The 17020-nt window shown below is 40.0% G+C and overlaps 1 protein-coding gene across 1 annotated transcript; it reads right to left on the bottom strand.

Moving 5' to 3' along the window:
• Positions 1 to 520: 520 nt before the first annotated feature.
• Positions 521 to 4511, bottom strand: LOC110048074 (soluble calcium-activated nucleotidase 1-like). The gene has a single exon (XM_020753846.2). It carries the CDS (start codon positions 4399 to 4401, stop codon positions 3262 to 3264), a length of 1140 nt encoding a protein of 379 aa, XP_020609505.2. The 5' UTR covers positions 4402 to 4511; the 3' UTR covers positions 521 to 3261.
• Between the last annotated feature and the right edge of the window lie 12509 nt (positions 4512 to 17020).

Genomic DNA, 17020 nt, shown 5'->3' on the forward strand with positions numbered 1-17020 from the left:
CGCTCCAAAGAACACTAGATTAAATGTGCTACTGAAGGACAACATTCGACGCTTATTAAAACACACTGTCCATTGTGTCATGAACAATGCTGTTAAACAACTTTCATATCTTGGTCACGCTATTAAGGCTACCTGATTAATAAAAAACAGAAACGGTAATATATATAATTATATCAAAACCAAAATTAATTTATTTTAGGACAAATTGAGTTTCACTTGACCAATTTGTAAACCTGTCAATTCAGCTGTCAATCTGTTCAATGTTGATCATTCCAAAACATATTATATTCGTAGTATTTTTGTGGTGCTTTTCTCTTTTGTGGCGGACAAGCACGACCAGGGCGCTTATATGTGGCCTTTTTCCGCCCTGCGCACGACTGAGGATAGATCAATCTCGTTCCCAGAGCCCACGTGTCTTTTGGTCAGCGCCAAGACACGGAGCTCTAGAATAATCGATTTCCAGACTCCAAGATTTTAGGAGTTCCGGTTTCACGGCGCATGCGTGCCTTGGTTTAAAACATTTTTTTTTTGTATTTTATTGTTTTTATTTGTAAGTTGTGCAATGGACAAGCAAAGAGATACTGTGATGCTAGTTTTACAATTTTACATTAAAAAGGGATACACATACAAAAAGAAAAAAAAAGGGAGAAAAGGGGAGGTAAAGAAACCTATTACAATGTTAATATAAATAGATCTCTACATACATCATCACAAAACATAAACTAAATTAACTGAAGCAAGGTAGAAATTTGTTCCATTTTTTATAATGTTTTACCAATTTATTGCTGTTAGCTGCAATTTTCTGTTCAATCTGGCAAGTTGCTTTAAGGTGGTATGGTACCCTAAAATATGGCGATGTTCATGAAAAATTCAATTTCTTGGAAATACAAGACTTAAGACCCTTGAGGACTTGTCAAAAACATTTTGAAACGATCTTGCCGAATTTCCTTCCAGATGAGTGTGAAATTTAAGGAAAGTGCACAGTGGTATAAGTTTTTTCACATGGCAACGGCCATAGCAACGACTGTTTACTATAAGAACGTGACCAAAAATATAGATTATTTTTAACTTATATGAACGAAACTATTTAGAAAAAACTTTTGAGACATGCACAACTCGATTGGTATAATTATTTGTGAAAAGCTTTGCCTCAAATTGCCATCACAGGCCCATTCATTTCCCTTATGACAAGGAATATTTCCCACAACTGCGGTAACTTTTTACAAACTAGAACAACCATTGCACCCCCTCCCCCGAGATCCAATCTGCACCCCCCAACTATTTGTGGCTCGTTAAATGCTTAATACTTCGTGTAAGAAACTTAAAGTGCATTTTTCTCAAAAGTTTAATTTTGTACCGACTGACTTCGCGCCAACCTTTCTACTTTGCAAGGTTTTTAAGTAGAATTTCTGAAACTTGGGCTCATCAAAGACCAATAATGTCGTGATGATATAAACCAAAAAAATCGTAACATTTTAAGGTCTGTCACGTGACATGAGATGATTTGTCCACTAGGTGTGGTAAAAAATAAGGTTATTTCCAAATAAAGCTGTAAAAAGCACTGAAAATAAGAGTTAACTGTCAAAACTTAGGTTCATATCACAGAACAAAACAGAAACTTACATGATATGCTTATTTGACAGTCAATTCTTGTTTTGTAAAAGAGCAGGAAGTGTTGGCGTCAATACTATAAAACACTACTTCAAAAGGCTGTGGCTGGTTTCCATAGCAACCATTTTGAGTAAAACTCTAGAAATTTAATTTCTCTTCTTGAGTGCAATAGCACACAATTGATCTTTCTTTACCATATTTAAACAAACTGTTTGGTCCATATTGAGGGTACCATACCACCTTAACCTTGGCTATGAAGACCTTTAGAGAAGGATGTATGATATTTAATTTACAGTTATAAATATGATATTTAGCTAATAAAATAATATGGTTTAGAATATGAAAGTCTTCTGCGACATTGAATACTCCAAAGATAACATTTTCTAGCGTTAAGGATGTCGAGATTACCTTTTTTTTTTTTTCAGAAATCCAGGAACAAAGCAACTGCCAGAAAGATTTTGTTACATTGCAATGAAAGAATAAGTGCCCAAGGGACTCGACTTCCGTTTGACAAAAGGCGCAAAGAGAAGAGTCAATCATTTTAAGTCTGAATAATTTTTCATTTGTAAAAACAATGTTATTTAACAGCTTGTACTGAAATTCCCTAGTTTTTGTATCATGTGTGACCGTAAACGGAAGAGAGTAAATTTCTTTCCATTCCAGAGAAAGATTTGGATATTTTAGTTTTATTTTCTTTTGAGCAGAAGGCGCCGTTTGCTTTTTGCGTTTAAATTCATTGTAAAGTATTTTCGAAGTAACTTTCAAAACATTTACCGTAGCGTTTTCTACGTTAATTTGAAACGTGTCATTCGAGGGGGGTTTGTAAACATGGCAATCTCGTTCCCAGAGCCCACGTGTCTTTTGGTTGGCGCTGACCATGGTTGACTTTTGGTTGTGTGTCATGTGTTTTTCAGATAGGAAGGTTTGATCCTGTAGACTTGATAATGTGCCGATCAATTCAAAGCTTCAACATCCCCCACCCCCTAGGCAACCCACAGACATTTGACTGTCCTAATAGGAATTTGACAAAGACTTCCCAGGGGTGGGTGATTTCAACCTTGCCTGGGTGGGGTGGGGAATTTCAACTGGAAGTGTCAAGTCTTTCCAGCAGAATACACATGGTTGTTCCAGGTATGGAGAAGTTTAAAGGAAAAGAAGTCACTTTTGTTAGCGGATGGGTGACAAGCCAAGGGCTGCTAAAGCTTTGCAGCATTTTTGAAGGTATGTTTAAAAACTAGAGCGTATTTGTGTTGTGTGATTTTTAGGTTCTAAAGCTTGAATAGTCAAATCATTTGCTAGTCAATGTGTAGAAAGTTACAGTCGCTGATCTTGCCTTTTTCATAAAATAGTTGTTGTCCTCAGAGCATGAACTGCTATTGAATAGTGAATAAACAAATGCTGTAAAATGTACAACCACTCTCAAACAATATTAAATGTAATTCATCGAAGGTATTGCTTTCAGTTGCTAAACGTGCCTAGTATCACAAATTTTTCACACTGTGGAATAAAATCTCCAAAAGTTCAAATGCCCGAGGGGGTGGGAATAGGGGGGGAGGGGGGAGAGGGATGTTGAAGCTTAGAATTGATCTGTACATAATATACATGTAATTGAAGAAGGGATATCTTAAAATATATACATTCTGGCGGTTTTTATAAAAATTCAATTCCTTCAAACTTATTATCACCAATATGGGTCTCTTGCATGATCATCCTTCCATTAATATCATAAGCAACAATGTATGAGCGAATGGTACCCCTGTCTTCTTCTGTCTTCAGAGCAACAAATAACTTATCATCTGTACCAGGGATAAACTTGAAAGAAGAAAAACCGTGAGTCAAGTTGAGTTCTCCTATGGTGCGCACGTGGAAGTTTGTGAAGTCTTCATCACAGGTTATCATGACATTTGTCGCCCGATGTTCATCATCTTTTTCATTGTACGAATCATGACTAGCTCTTCTTGGTAAGAAAAACCACTTCTTGTGTTTGTCACTCCAGTTTGCTGCCTCGTGAATTACATACCCAGGGTACTGAATCCCCAAGGCCCCCCGCAAGGCCTCATATCTGGACACCCAGTTATGATGGACCACATCTCCATTGGGGCCAATGCTCTTAACCCACTGTGGGTTGTGATTTTGGAACACTCCTTCTGTTGTTGTCCACTCCTTTCCAAGGCCACCGACGTAAAGAGTTTTGCCTTTGACAGCCATCCACTCTGCCTTAAAACCCTTCGCTTCTGTGCCATCTCCATCGGGTAAAATCACCCACGCAGTAGTGTGCTTGTCCTGAATTTGAAAAACTACTCCGGTTCGATCATCAACAGCGTACAGTTTCCCGTTAAAAACTATCAACTCCGATAGTTCCATGCCCCGTCCTTTTTGGGACAAAGTAGAAGATAGCACAGCTAGATCTTTATCCCATTCCACAGACACCTGGCCATTGCGATGAAGTGTTAAATACCCTCGCTTGAAGTGACTTGTCCATGTGTTCGCCTTTGAAGATGATTTCGAGTTTTCATCAAGATCTGCAATCACCCCGATTCTAAACCTCTTTCCCTCTGCTGTGATCTCTGGACGAGTCAAAGGATATGTTTTGTTGTACTCCTTAACGAATGCAGCCCTGTGATAAAAGTCGATGCTTTGATTGTTGCCGAGGGAATCCACTTCGCCCTCGCCTGACATCCACCAGTATATTAATCCAATAACGAAGCTAATAACGATACCTATCAAAGCGCATTTACGAACCACGGTCTGCATATCGCTTTGAGTAGCGGTTCTGCGGTACGAAGGCATACTAGGCTTACAGATCTAACCCGAAAATCGCAATCAATCCATAAGAACAGAACGAGCCAATACTCCGGCTCAGTAACTTACACGAATTTCTTTGCACTTGAGTTTATGCTATGCTACCAGGCCTCACACAACTGAGAGAGACAGAGACAAAAAACAGGCCTGGCACTAGTTTTTGCGTTCGACGAGGTGGAACGCAATCCTAATTTTGACCTATGGCTTTCCAGAGTTGGTTGCCCTGTGCATGGTTATGGGCCGAAAAAGCCACATTCCTGTAAGGACACCAAAATGGCCACCCCGCTTGATTTTTGCAGGGGGCATGTCACGGCCAGTAAACTGGTACCGTTTAATGCTAAGACATGTGATAAGACATGTGGCGAACATGTGAGTATGTGAACTATGGTTGGCGAAATGGTGCAAAATTCACAAAGTTTATATTCATTCACATTTAATGTTGTTATTATTATTCACGAATATATTTATTCACATTCAGCAACTAAATTTATATTCAAGAGATATACTAATTCACATTTAACGACGTATTTCGTATTCACGAATATATTTACTCACATTTACGGGATGTATTCATTCACATTCAACAGTTTATATTCATTACATTCACGATCGAAATATTGGTTTAACACGGTGCAATATTAATTCAACATTTTCTGCGCACCGTCTTCGCGCATCATTAGGTCCCAGCTCACGCTCTACAATTTCTGAACGCAATATGGCGGACGAAGGAAGCCTTATTATATGAAGGGGTAGAACAAAGACAAACGACCCCAAACATACACAACTGAACATAAACATTACATGGGCTAGAGGAGATAACAGACTGCTCGATGATTTCGGATGAGCAAGTAGATAATCTCGTACAACGTTTTATGAGTGATCATGGGACTTTGCTCGGGTATTCCTTGGTGACCGGACATCTTCGATCATTATAGGTCTCAGAGTTCAACGGGATGGAATCAGGGAGAGTATTGACCGCGTTGACCCTGGAAACTCTAGAATCCGTTGGGCTGTCGTAATTTCTAGGAGAGCGTATTCTGTGGCTGCTCCAAATAGCTTGTGGCATATTGACGGACACCATAGCCTGGTTACTGTCATACATGGGGGTATTGATGATTTTCCTTTAATTAACCTTTAATCTTTAACAAGGTACTCCTAAAACAATGTAAAAAAAAAAAAACTATACTAGCGTTGTTGTTGTGGTTTTTTTTGTTTAAATGTTCTACTAATAACAGAACTGTAGCATTGTCCTAGATTTGTTTCCCTCAGCGACGCAAAGGTTTGAATGGCCATCAAGGGTGCGAAGTGGTCATAGGGGTGAAAATGTGAGGGTGTCTTACGACAGCCCAGCTGATTCTAGAGTCTCCAGGGTCGACATGGCCAATACTCTCCCTCTTCCATCCCGTTGACTGATCACTCATCATGAAACGTTCTACGAGATTGTCTAGTTGCTCATGCGAAATCATCGAGAAGCCCGTACTCCACAATACGACGTTTCAATGTCCACCTTGAAACAAGAAGCATTTGAGCTTTGTCCACGTGAAACCCGACGATCTTTGTTGCAGAAGGAAAATAAAAATTAGAATTAAAATATTTAGAGAGGAAGAGCGGGCTTTCATTCAGACCCTCTATCCTGGTCGAATTGGGATTTGGAGATGCTGTTTTTTTGTGAGGGGAGGAAAACCGGAGCACCCGGATAAAACCCTCGAGCAAGGCGAGAACCAACCACAAACTCATCGCCGGGTCAAACTGGTGGGAGGCGAGGGTCACCACTGCGCCATCTCTGCTCCCCAAGAACTACCTCCGATATTGAATATCGAGTTCGGAAGACCTCAGGGCTGGTCACAGAATACACTGCAAGGTTTGTGCAGTTTGATGAGTCGTGTCGTATCCATTCTCCATGCAAAAGACATATATTTCCCAGTATTTCATTCAGTGCTGCCCTATGATACTGACGAAAGGTAGTAATTGCTGGAGAGCTACACTCGAGCCTTATTTGGATGTTCTCTCTCAATCCTACTTCCGCGGTGTTCCATTCCCCTTCGCACTCTTGTAGGAGATCGAAAGTTCCTGCCAATGTAACATTTGTGTTTGGGGTCTTTGGTCTTTGTTCTACCCCTTCATATAATAAGGCTTCCTTCGTCCGCCATATTGCGTTCAGAAATTGTAGAGCGTGATCTGGGACCTAATGATGCGCGAAGACGGTGCGCAGAAAATGTTGAATTAATATTGCACCATGTTGAACCAATATTTCGATCGTGAATGTGAATGAATATAAACCGTTGAATGTGAATGAATACATCCCGTAAATGTGAGTAAATATATTCGTGAATACGAAATACGTCGTTAAATGTGAATTAGTATATTTCTTGAATATAAATTTAGTTGTTGAATGTGAATAAATATATTCGTGAATAATAATAACAACATTAAATGTGAATGAATATAAACTTTGTGAATTTTGCACCATTTCGCCAACCATAGTGAACAGGCCATGTGAGCTCGTCTTTCCGATGGATCTTTCTTTGACTTCTTTTCATTCAGTCACCGTACGCTTCGCTATTATGTGCTCTCAGCGTTAGATTTTGGCGAATTTTTAACGCTTCGACGGTAGCATATATCGAAATCTGTGGGAATTGTCCTTGTTTATTAACACGACTTGGCTTTGGGATGATAACCGTGGGAACAGTTACATTCGGATTGCATTTGTTGATTAGTTCCAGTCGCGACAGATAGCTCAGTCTTTATCCAGTCGAAATTTTATTGTTTGGAATCGGTGGAAAAGTACTCTGAAGGCAAGATCCATAACACTACTTTATTCATCAGGGGAAATACTCGAATTAGTTGCACGTAGTTTGTTTAGGATAAACGAGCACGCGAAACGAGCACGCGATTGCAAATGCTAGCTTAGAATAAGGCCCGGGTCGCAAAAAGTTGTTTGTTTTACAAAAAAATCTGTCAACAGGTAGGTTTTTCCCGTGCGACCGATTTGTCAGACATTCTAAAAAATGAGCGGAATGCACCAAATGTTCAAAGCTGCCGGCACTTAAAATTGCCAAGCTCTGGACCTCGCCAAAATGTCACAAAAAAATCAAAAAAGCTATTAGACTGTCACTCGTGACGCAAACAGTCAATGAAAAACGCGGTAAAATCAAGTTTACTTGTGATTTGGCGCCAATCTTGTTGAGACTGGCTACGAAGATGGATCCCGCTTGGCCATATGCGAGTTCCAGTGCTTTTATATGCCATTAAGAGCGATGACTCCAGATACAAGAAATTATTTTGGTCAGCAAGAAGTCAACTTGAGTCAACCAACACTCGGTCCTTATCAAATCAGTCATGGCTCAAGCGGCGGCATCTCCTCACCGGCTTCACTTGGAGAAGAAACTTTTGAGAGCCAGTTCCCAAGTCAGTCCAACCAGTCCAAGAAAGATGACAAGTGGACCAACGAACAGCAGAATTTAAAAGCAATAAAACTCCAACAAAAGCGAAAGCTGCACCTCGTGGTTCCATGATCATGCACTAAATGTTTAATATAGCGTGACATCGTGACACTTTTAGCGGGAGCGAGAAAGTTTCCTTTTGTTGACACATTGATGCGTGTATGACAGGAATGCAAATTGTGTGCGACCCTAAAAACATAACAAAATTTTTTTTGCCGGAAACAGATATTTGTCTGAAATTTTGTCACAACAAAAACAATTTTGTCCACTAGTGCGACCCGACCCTAATGTACGTAATTTAAATATTCTATATGAAACTTGAGAGTCTACAGAAACTGGCGGCGTCACGCAACGTATCAACAAATCGTGACCTCTTCACTAGCATGGACTTTTACACTATGCATACAATGTATCTGACTGTAAAACATCGGTTGCTGCTGAAAAATGTTGACTTTAGCAATAGACAAAGGTTGAAAGTCAGCTAGTGAAATCATTTATTTACGGTACATATATATTAAAGTGTGCGTCAAACGCACTCTCATAATCTCTGATTATTACTAGTAATTAAGTATATACTTCATGGGCAAATGCCATAAGTGCACCGAGTATTCTACTTCATGTAAACTACATTAAAGTATTCTTCTTCATGTAGACTACACTAAAGTGATTAACAATGATCTTCTGTCCCACTACTTATCATCTGTCTCAAGCACTAATTGTCTGTCCCTGTCATTAATCACCTGTCGCTATCACTGATCATCTGTCCCTATCACTGATTGTGTGTCCTTAGCATTGATCATCTGTCCGTATCACTGATTGTCCCTTGCACTAATCACCTGTCCCTATCACTGATCATCTGTCCCTATCACTGATTGTGTGTCCCTAACACTGATCAACTGTCCCTAGCGCTGATTGTCTGTCCCTAGCACTAATCACCTGTCCCTATCACTGATCACCTATCCCTGGCACTAATCTTCTGTTCCTAGTACTGATCATCTGTCCCTAGCACTGATTATCTGTCCCTAGCACTTATCACCTGTACCTATCACTGATCAGCTGTCTCTAGCACTGATCAAGTTGTCTGTCCCTAGTACTAATTACCTGTCCCTATCACTGATCAGCTGACTCTAGCACTGATTGTGTGTCCCTATCACTGATCATCTGTCCCTAGCACTGATTGTCTGTCCATAGCACTAATCACCTGTCCCTATCACTGATCATCTGTCCCTAGCACTGATTGTGTGTCCCTATCACTGATCATCTGTCCCTAGCACTGATTGTCTGTCCATAGCACTAATCACCTGTCCCTATCACTGATCATCTGTCCGTATCACTGATTGTGTGTCCCTAGCACTGATCATCCGTCCCTAGCACTGATTGTGTGTTCCTAACACTGTTTGTCTGTCCCTAGCACTAATCACCTGTCCTTATCACTGATAATCTGTGCTTAGCACTGATATTGTGTCCCTAGTACTGATCACCTGTCCCTATCACTGATCATCTGTCCACATCACTGATCATCTGTCCCTAACACTGATTGTCTGCCCCTAGCACTAATCACCTGTCCCTATCACTGCTCAGCTGTCCCTAGCCCTGATTGTCAGTCCTTAGCACTAATCACCTGTCCCTATCACTGATCACCTGTCCCTAACAGTGATCAGCTGTCCCTAGTACTGATCATCTGTCCTTAGCACTGATTGTCTGTCCCTAGCACTGATCACCTGTCCCTATAACTGATCATCTGTCCCTTTCACTAATCACCTGTCCCTTTCACTGATCTGCTGTCCCTAGCACTGATTGTCTGTCCCTAGCACTAATCACCTGTCCCTGTCACTGATCATCTGTCCCTTTCACTAATCACCTGTCCCTTTCACTGATCTGCTGTCCCTAGCACTGATTGTCTGTCCCTAGCACTAATCACCTGTCCCTGTCACTGATCATCTGTCCCTTTCACTAATCACCTGTCCCTTTCACTGATCTGCTGTCCCTAGCACTGATTGTCTGTCCCTAGCACTAATCACCTGTCCCTGTCACTGATCATCTGTCCCTAGCACTGATCATTTGTCCCTAACAGTGATCATCGGTCCATAGCACTCATCATCCGTCTCTAGCACAGATCATATGTCCCTAACAGTAATCATCTGTTCCTAGCACTGATCTTCTGTCCCTGTCACTGATCATCTGTCCCTAACAGTGATCATCTGTCCCTAGCACTGATCTTCTGTCCCTGTCACTGATCATATGTCCCTAACAGTAATCATCTGTTCCTAGTACTGATAATCTGCCCCTAGCACTCATCATCCGTCTCTAGCACAGATCATCTGGCCCTAACAGTGATCATCTGTCCCTAGCACTGATCTTCTGTCCCTGTCACTGATCATATGTCCCTAACAGTAATCATCTGTTCCTAGCACTGATCATCTGCCCCTAGCACTCATCATCCGTCTCTAGCACAGATCATCTGGCCCTAACAGTGATCATCTGTCCCTAACAGTGATCATCTGTCCCTATCACTGATAATCTGTCCCTTTACAGTGATCATCATCATCCGTCTCTAGCACTGATTGCCTGTCCCAAGCACTGATCTTCTGATCTTCTGATCGTCTGTCCCTTTAAGGATTGTGGGAGTGTTGTGAAAGAAAAGAAAACACGTTACAGTTAAGTGGTAACCGGAGAGTTAATTTATAAACCAATTATAGCAGCGACAATGATGACGCGCCCTTAAATCTTTAAGCATTACCTTTATGAATAAACACAATTGGATTCTCAAATAGAACTTTGATATTCCTTGAACACAGCAAAATGCAACTATACAAAATACTCCACTTAATTCAGTTATGGGTTCTTAAGGATCCAACAGGCTCTGTTGATGAATGAGTTCTCACGTGATAACAATTGAACCTTTCCAACTTTTCGTGACAACCTTATTGTTCACTGTGTACAGCATCCAATTAACAAATGAGATATAATATTAAGCTGAATAAAAGAAAATTCTAAGAACTCTAAGCTACTTCGAAGCATCATCCCCGACATTTTTACTGAACTATTTGAAACTAGCTTTTCGATCCTCCACTAGCCAAACGCCATATAACATCCGTCCTTCTATTGATATACGCTAGTTTCCCATGGATCTGTGCGAGGCTTTTGCGGCCGATGAAACGGAACGAATTGCATTTTGCAAAGTCACTTTCAATCACAAAATTGTATAGAGTACATATATATTTTTTTAGTGTGTTCTAAATTAGAAGAGGAAATAAAATTTTCTCTCATTTCAAGAACACAGTTCTCTAGCTGACTCCACCCACCCTCCCCGCGATATTTTCAATGTTATTCTCCTTTAATATTCAGTTCCTCGACGCCTTTTCAGAGAAGGTGGAGTAGATAGCGTAGACTTCCTCTTTTTTTCTTGGCTATTACCTTTTGTGGGAGTGTCGATAGTACTCATTCCAAACCTATTCTTACAGTTGCAGCACTTACAGTCTTTGTATGCTAAACCAGCAGTAAAACACGGGCATTTTGTTCTGTTTCTCCCTGTAACGTCTAAGCAAGAAACTGTTTGTCAGTTCTACATCATAATGCTTCTCCGCACCGCCATTGCGTCAATTTCTTCCCGTTGCTTTTCTCTTCAACATTGCCATAGGAGCGACACTTGCACAGGGCACGATCGCAGGCTTGGCCTCTTTTAAAACAAGGACAGCGAGACTTTCCTCCCTTGTTGATACATGCTGCTTTATTTCGTGACTCTTCTTTACTGCCACAACTGCATCCCGTTTCTTTGGCAAGCTGGCATTCCAGTTCTTGTTTCTCATTAGATTCATCCTTATTACGTACACCCCGAGACCGCAAAAAAGTAATTTTAAATCATGATGTCGTTAACGCGTTAATTTCATGTAAGCTTAAATGTTAATTTACCGCTTTTTTTCATATTTTTCGCGCGCGTGATTATTGGTGTAAACTCATCACGTTACTCGGAATATTTCCCAGTTAAATCTGTGGAATAACCTAGAGTATACTCCAAGTGATATTCCCAAAGTTTCGAATTTTGGAATTTACCTTCGCACGCTTAGTTTTCATCCCTAGAAAAGAGCCTGTTTGAATAGAATTTAACATTTTAAACAGAATGAAAATATTTTCAACGCCCACACAAATTCAAAAGTGATAAAAACTTTACATCAAAAGGCTCCAAAATTGGGCGAGATATTTGAAAACCTTTTGAAGGATAATAAACACAATAGCCTCTATTTTGCGCGGAAAATATGCTTGGATATTTGTCCATTGGACATTATCTTTACCTCAAAGCTCACAGTTTTCCTCGAGCTTCGCTCTCGGAAAGCTGTTCGTGTCTCGGAACAGTTAATATCCGCGGACAAATATCCGATCATATCAGTTCCTCGCCAAATTAGTGGAGGCTATTGTTTATATATCTGCGAGGATCTTATAAATCAAACCTTGGACATCTGGCAAATACGAAAACGTTTGAGTTATTGTTTTCAATATTTCTCAGAACGCATTCCCAGATACCGTGTATGATTTTCTCCGCATAAATTTTGTTCACTCTTTTTCTATGCATACAGTTGATAGTGTTGTGTTAACTAATGATCTCGTGGAATCGTAGTGTCCTGCCCCGTAATAATGATAGGCTACGTAGATAGGTCTGCTGAATAGTGGGTTGTCGGGGATGAAGGGAACACACGGCAAAGAATTGAGAGATGTTACAGCCATGATAGGCAGACACAGCAACTGTGCACATACTCTCATGACTAAGTCACCAATAGCTGTATCAAACATCCCTTGCCTCCTGAATTGCAATGCCTTTGTTGTAATTTTCTCCTGACTTTGTTCTGGAAAGAAAGCCAAAATCTCATCGTCACATTTCAATATTTCGTCTACAGACAAATTACGCATGGTGATTGTGTCTTCATCCTTATATTTACAAAGACCAACCGAATTTAATTGAGTTGAAATCTCGGGCTGCTGTGGGTCATAGACAGAACTCAACATTCTAGCTAGAGAGCGAAAAGCACAGTCTCAGTCTGTCAAATCAATCAAAAGATCTTCGATTTCATCAAATGCTGATGTTTTCGTTAATCTCCAGTCGCATATTTCTCCATCCATCCATCCATCCAACCATCCATCCACCGACACCGCGGATATACGTTTTTTGGGGCGCGATACAGTATTTTGCTGGTCAGCGGTACACCCTAACAAAACTACAAAATGCCTGCAACTTTTACATTATCTTCGCAGCGAGCCTTATCGACAGTCAAAAAGATACAAAACTTAGAGCGCACACTGTAAACTTAGCTTTTAAACTCCGCTCATTTGTTGGATAGTTCTCAGTTAATATTATATATTGTGCCAAAGCCAAACTGAACTTGCACACGGTGTGAAATTGTTGTTGTTTCGTGAGACTTCATGCTCGTAAGCGGCGAGCCAGTGGCAATTTACGTTACGATGTGCGCTAAGGCTAAAACTAGGCAGCTTTTGTGTTGCTGTAACGGTGTTCTGAGGAAATCAACTTCTCAAGTTTGTTGAATTGATGGGCTTTAACCGTATGAATCGGTATGTAAACGGCATTTCGATCACATTCGTCGGGAAGACATGCTCGTGTTCGATTGGGGGCACTCACGTAAGTAAACAGGGTCATCCTGTCCTCACTCGGTATCACCGAATTATAGACCAAGTTGGCCGAAATCGAAGCAGTACTTCGTATAAATCTTGGACACGTTGGTGTAACAAGTGTAGGACTGAATCCCCAAAAGGGTTCAAAATCTGGCCTCAACTCGAGGAAGAATTCACTAAGGTATGTTTTATCATAAAATATCCAATTTTAATCATACTGTACTTCAGGAAGCTTGAGGATGGCGAAAATAAAATTTTAAATTTTCATGTTTATTATTGTTTCTTTGTTTCTTGTCATAATTTCGAATTGTTGCAGTTCTGTATTTTGCCTATAGCGCTTCTAAAGTGTGAAAATTATTTTAAACTAGTTGCATAGCTATTAGAGTTTAGAAAAAAAAGCTATTTAGCTATTAGAAAAAACCACAAGAAGTACATGACATCTGATTATCTAAAGATGGCAGAAGACATGGAATACAAAGCTGTTTAAAGGATAATTAAAAATACATGCATATGTTATTGTAAGACAATAAAAATACCATAAAATCTGGGTAATGACAACTTCCAGTTAAAACTCAATAAATGAATTCCATTTTTAGTTATAAATAGGCTATCCCCCCTGTATTCACACAACAATCTTCTGATTATAAGGCCACCCAGACAATTTCTGACTACATTACCTTAGAGCCTGAGACTCTGTATAACTTTCTAAAATTAATATTTGTTTACATATTACTATTATCTGGATTTCCCAATAGAAAACTTCTTCTATTGTACATTTTTTTCTATTCTGGCTCAGCAAAAGTCCTTTTAGATACTGTCCATGGATGATTTCCACAACATCAATGCTGTAAAAACACCAACTGAGAGAACACTGACCAATGCTCTCCATATGGCAACTACTTGACTTTCATTTAGTGTCTTTAGAGACTTCTAGGCCGACGGGCAAAGAAAAATTCACCCTTGGGCTCAAAATGAGGCTCAAAATGAAACCCTTTGACAGTGGTTACATCATAGGTCATTCACTTGAAAGACGTGGGTAAGAGTAGCCAGGCTGAAAACGAAGGAAAAAAAGAAAAGGAAATACCTAAGGACTGTGCAGCTAAATGACTAGGATGTGTTTTGAGTCTCTTAATTTACAGGGGACAGGAGCAGGACGAACAAGGGTGGGAGTCAAGAGATAGAGGTATGGGAAGTGGGAGAACAGGGTATGGGACGTGGGAGGTTCTGACTCCACTGTCCCTTCCCCCACTTGATGCAGTACCTTGTCCCTAAGTAAAAGGTAAAGTCTGCATAGAGCCAAGTGGCCCATCAGGCCAGGCTTATCTTGGTTTCTGTAGCATGAACCGACTAGGAGTATTTCTACTACCCCCTGGATAGGATGCTAGTTGATCACAGAGTTACCACCAGGATCAAATTCACCAGTACCCATATGTACACCTTTGTGGAGAGAGGCACTGTGAGAGTAAAAGTGTCTTGCCCAAAAACACAACACAATGTCCTTGACCAGGGCTCGAACACGGACCACTCGATCCATTGCTGAGCACACTAACCACAAGGCCACCGCACCTCCCACCTTGTCCCTTAGGCCTAACCTTAACCCTAAACCTAAAAAAAAGGAGTCTGTAGATTTCAGTCAACTTTACCTCTTTTATCACTTGTGTATTTGAGACAATTTCTAATTTCCTCGCTTTCTGCCATTCAGTTTACTGTACCAAAGCCTGATTTTAAGTAATTCGCAACTACTGACAGAACTTGTTTTTGCAACTTACAACTTCAGACTTTGCACAAAATTTCTCACTGGAGAAAAGCAGTGTTGTAGAACTTAAGTGATGAACTAAATGTAATAAATATTAATTTGTAAGAAATGTATCTGTTCTTTAATACATGCTTTTGTGTCTAGTATCTGAGTTAGATGCAGCGAAGATATATTACCAATGGTTTGTAGACGACAGTAAGCCAATTCAGAGACACAGTGGCATAAACAAACCCACTTGTTAGCTAATTTATCACAGAAAAAAAATAAATACATATAATTACATATATATAATTTATTGCCATCAGGTGCTATAATGTCTTGTAATAAAGTGGTTACAAGTTAAGTAAGAATCTTACAGAAGGGAGGATGATACAATATTATTACTAAGGGGATCATAATTAATTTCATATTGATTCAAAGCATGTGATATGTACATGTATGATTGCAATGTAAAAATTATTTTGTAGTGATTGAGCAAAGCTCATCTGAATTAAATTAAATGAAAGGAAAAACAACAACAGTCAATTATTTATATAAGTTGATACAATGCACATGTAAGATAGGGAAATAGAAATCTAAAAGCTTCAAATGACTGAGTAAACAAAATAAACTAGTGGGTTTCATTGACGAGTTGATTACTGCCTCTCTGAAATGTTGAATGTCTTCAGCATCAAAAGAAGTGAAACTTGACCACATTCCATAAGTAGAAGCGGTTTCTTGTAAAAAAAATACAGGTGTTTGGGCATTTTAAAATATTTAGTTACATGTGCATACATGTACAAGGAAACGGTCTTGAAAATTTCCATGTACTATCAACATTTAATCGATGTAAACAAAAAAGACCTCAAGCAAGGAAAAATTGTCAATGAACCGAACATATTGAGCGGTCTTGAATGTTTTCAGTATTTCTAGCGTTCACTGCGGCCAACAAATCACAATATTTTCGATTTCTACTCCCTTCGCAAACGCCACCATTATATGAATGTAGGCTTAAACAATCTTTAATGATACAGAAATATCTTGTGAATGAAATGAACAAATGTAACAAATGTTTTATTTTGACAGCAAACGACAGGTACAGAAAATTTATTTCACCCGTTCCAAAAGGCGCAGAAAGTCAGAAAGGTGATAGAAACGCCAAAACGCCAGTCTTTAAAGACAAATTCTTATCAAAGTTTCTTGGACGCGTTGCGAAACATAATCTCAATGAACAAGCACCACACGTCGGCGCAAAGTGAGTGTGAATAAAACGGTCCCGACTTACATGTAGTACCTTAACCATTTCGCGCAAATTACACTTTAAATCCAACCAGTCTTCAAAATCCTTGCAAAACCTGTATACAGGACCAATCTTCTGCTTTGCTGGATACCCATCGTTGATTTTGACAATTCTGAGGCGAGGGCGGCTGAAGCAACACAATCCACGCTTCGTCCGCTCGAGCTGGCTCGAGTCAGCAAACTACACATTACTCCACACAAAATGACTCCCCTGTACCACTATTCTTTACGAACATTGCTTGAGTATTAAAAACCCATTTAAGGGCGTCAAGCTCACCAATAACGAGAAGTATCAAGGATATTTTCAACCTTAAAACGAAGCAAAACACCGATCTCGGAGAACTGATCGATCGAAGGACAACACAGCCCGATGGTGATGACCACTGACCAGTTACTGTGACGTCAAAAAACGTATTTCCGCGGTGTCCCATCCACCCAATATAATTTGTGCGGACATTTATTGACGTCGGGGTTAGAGCACGAATATGTTCAACGTAAGTGGAGAAAC

The sequence above is a fragment of the Orbicella faveolata genome, unplaced genomic scaffold, assembly GCF_042242905.1.
Source record: "Orbicella faveolata isolate gen_17 unplaced genomic scaffold, um_ofav_v1 contig_2, whole genome shotgun sequence".
Taxonomy (NCBI): domain Eukaryota; kingdom Metazoa; phylum Cnidaria; class Anthozoa; order Scleractinia; family Merulinidae; genus Orbicella; species Orbicella faveolata.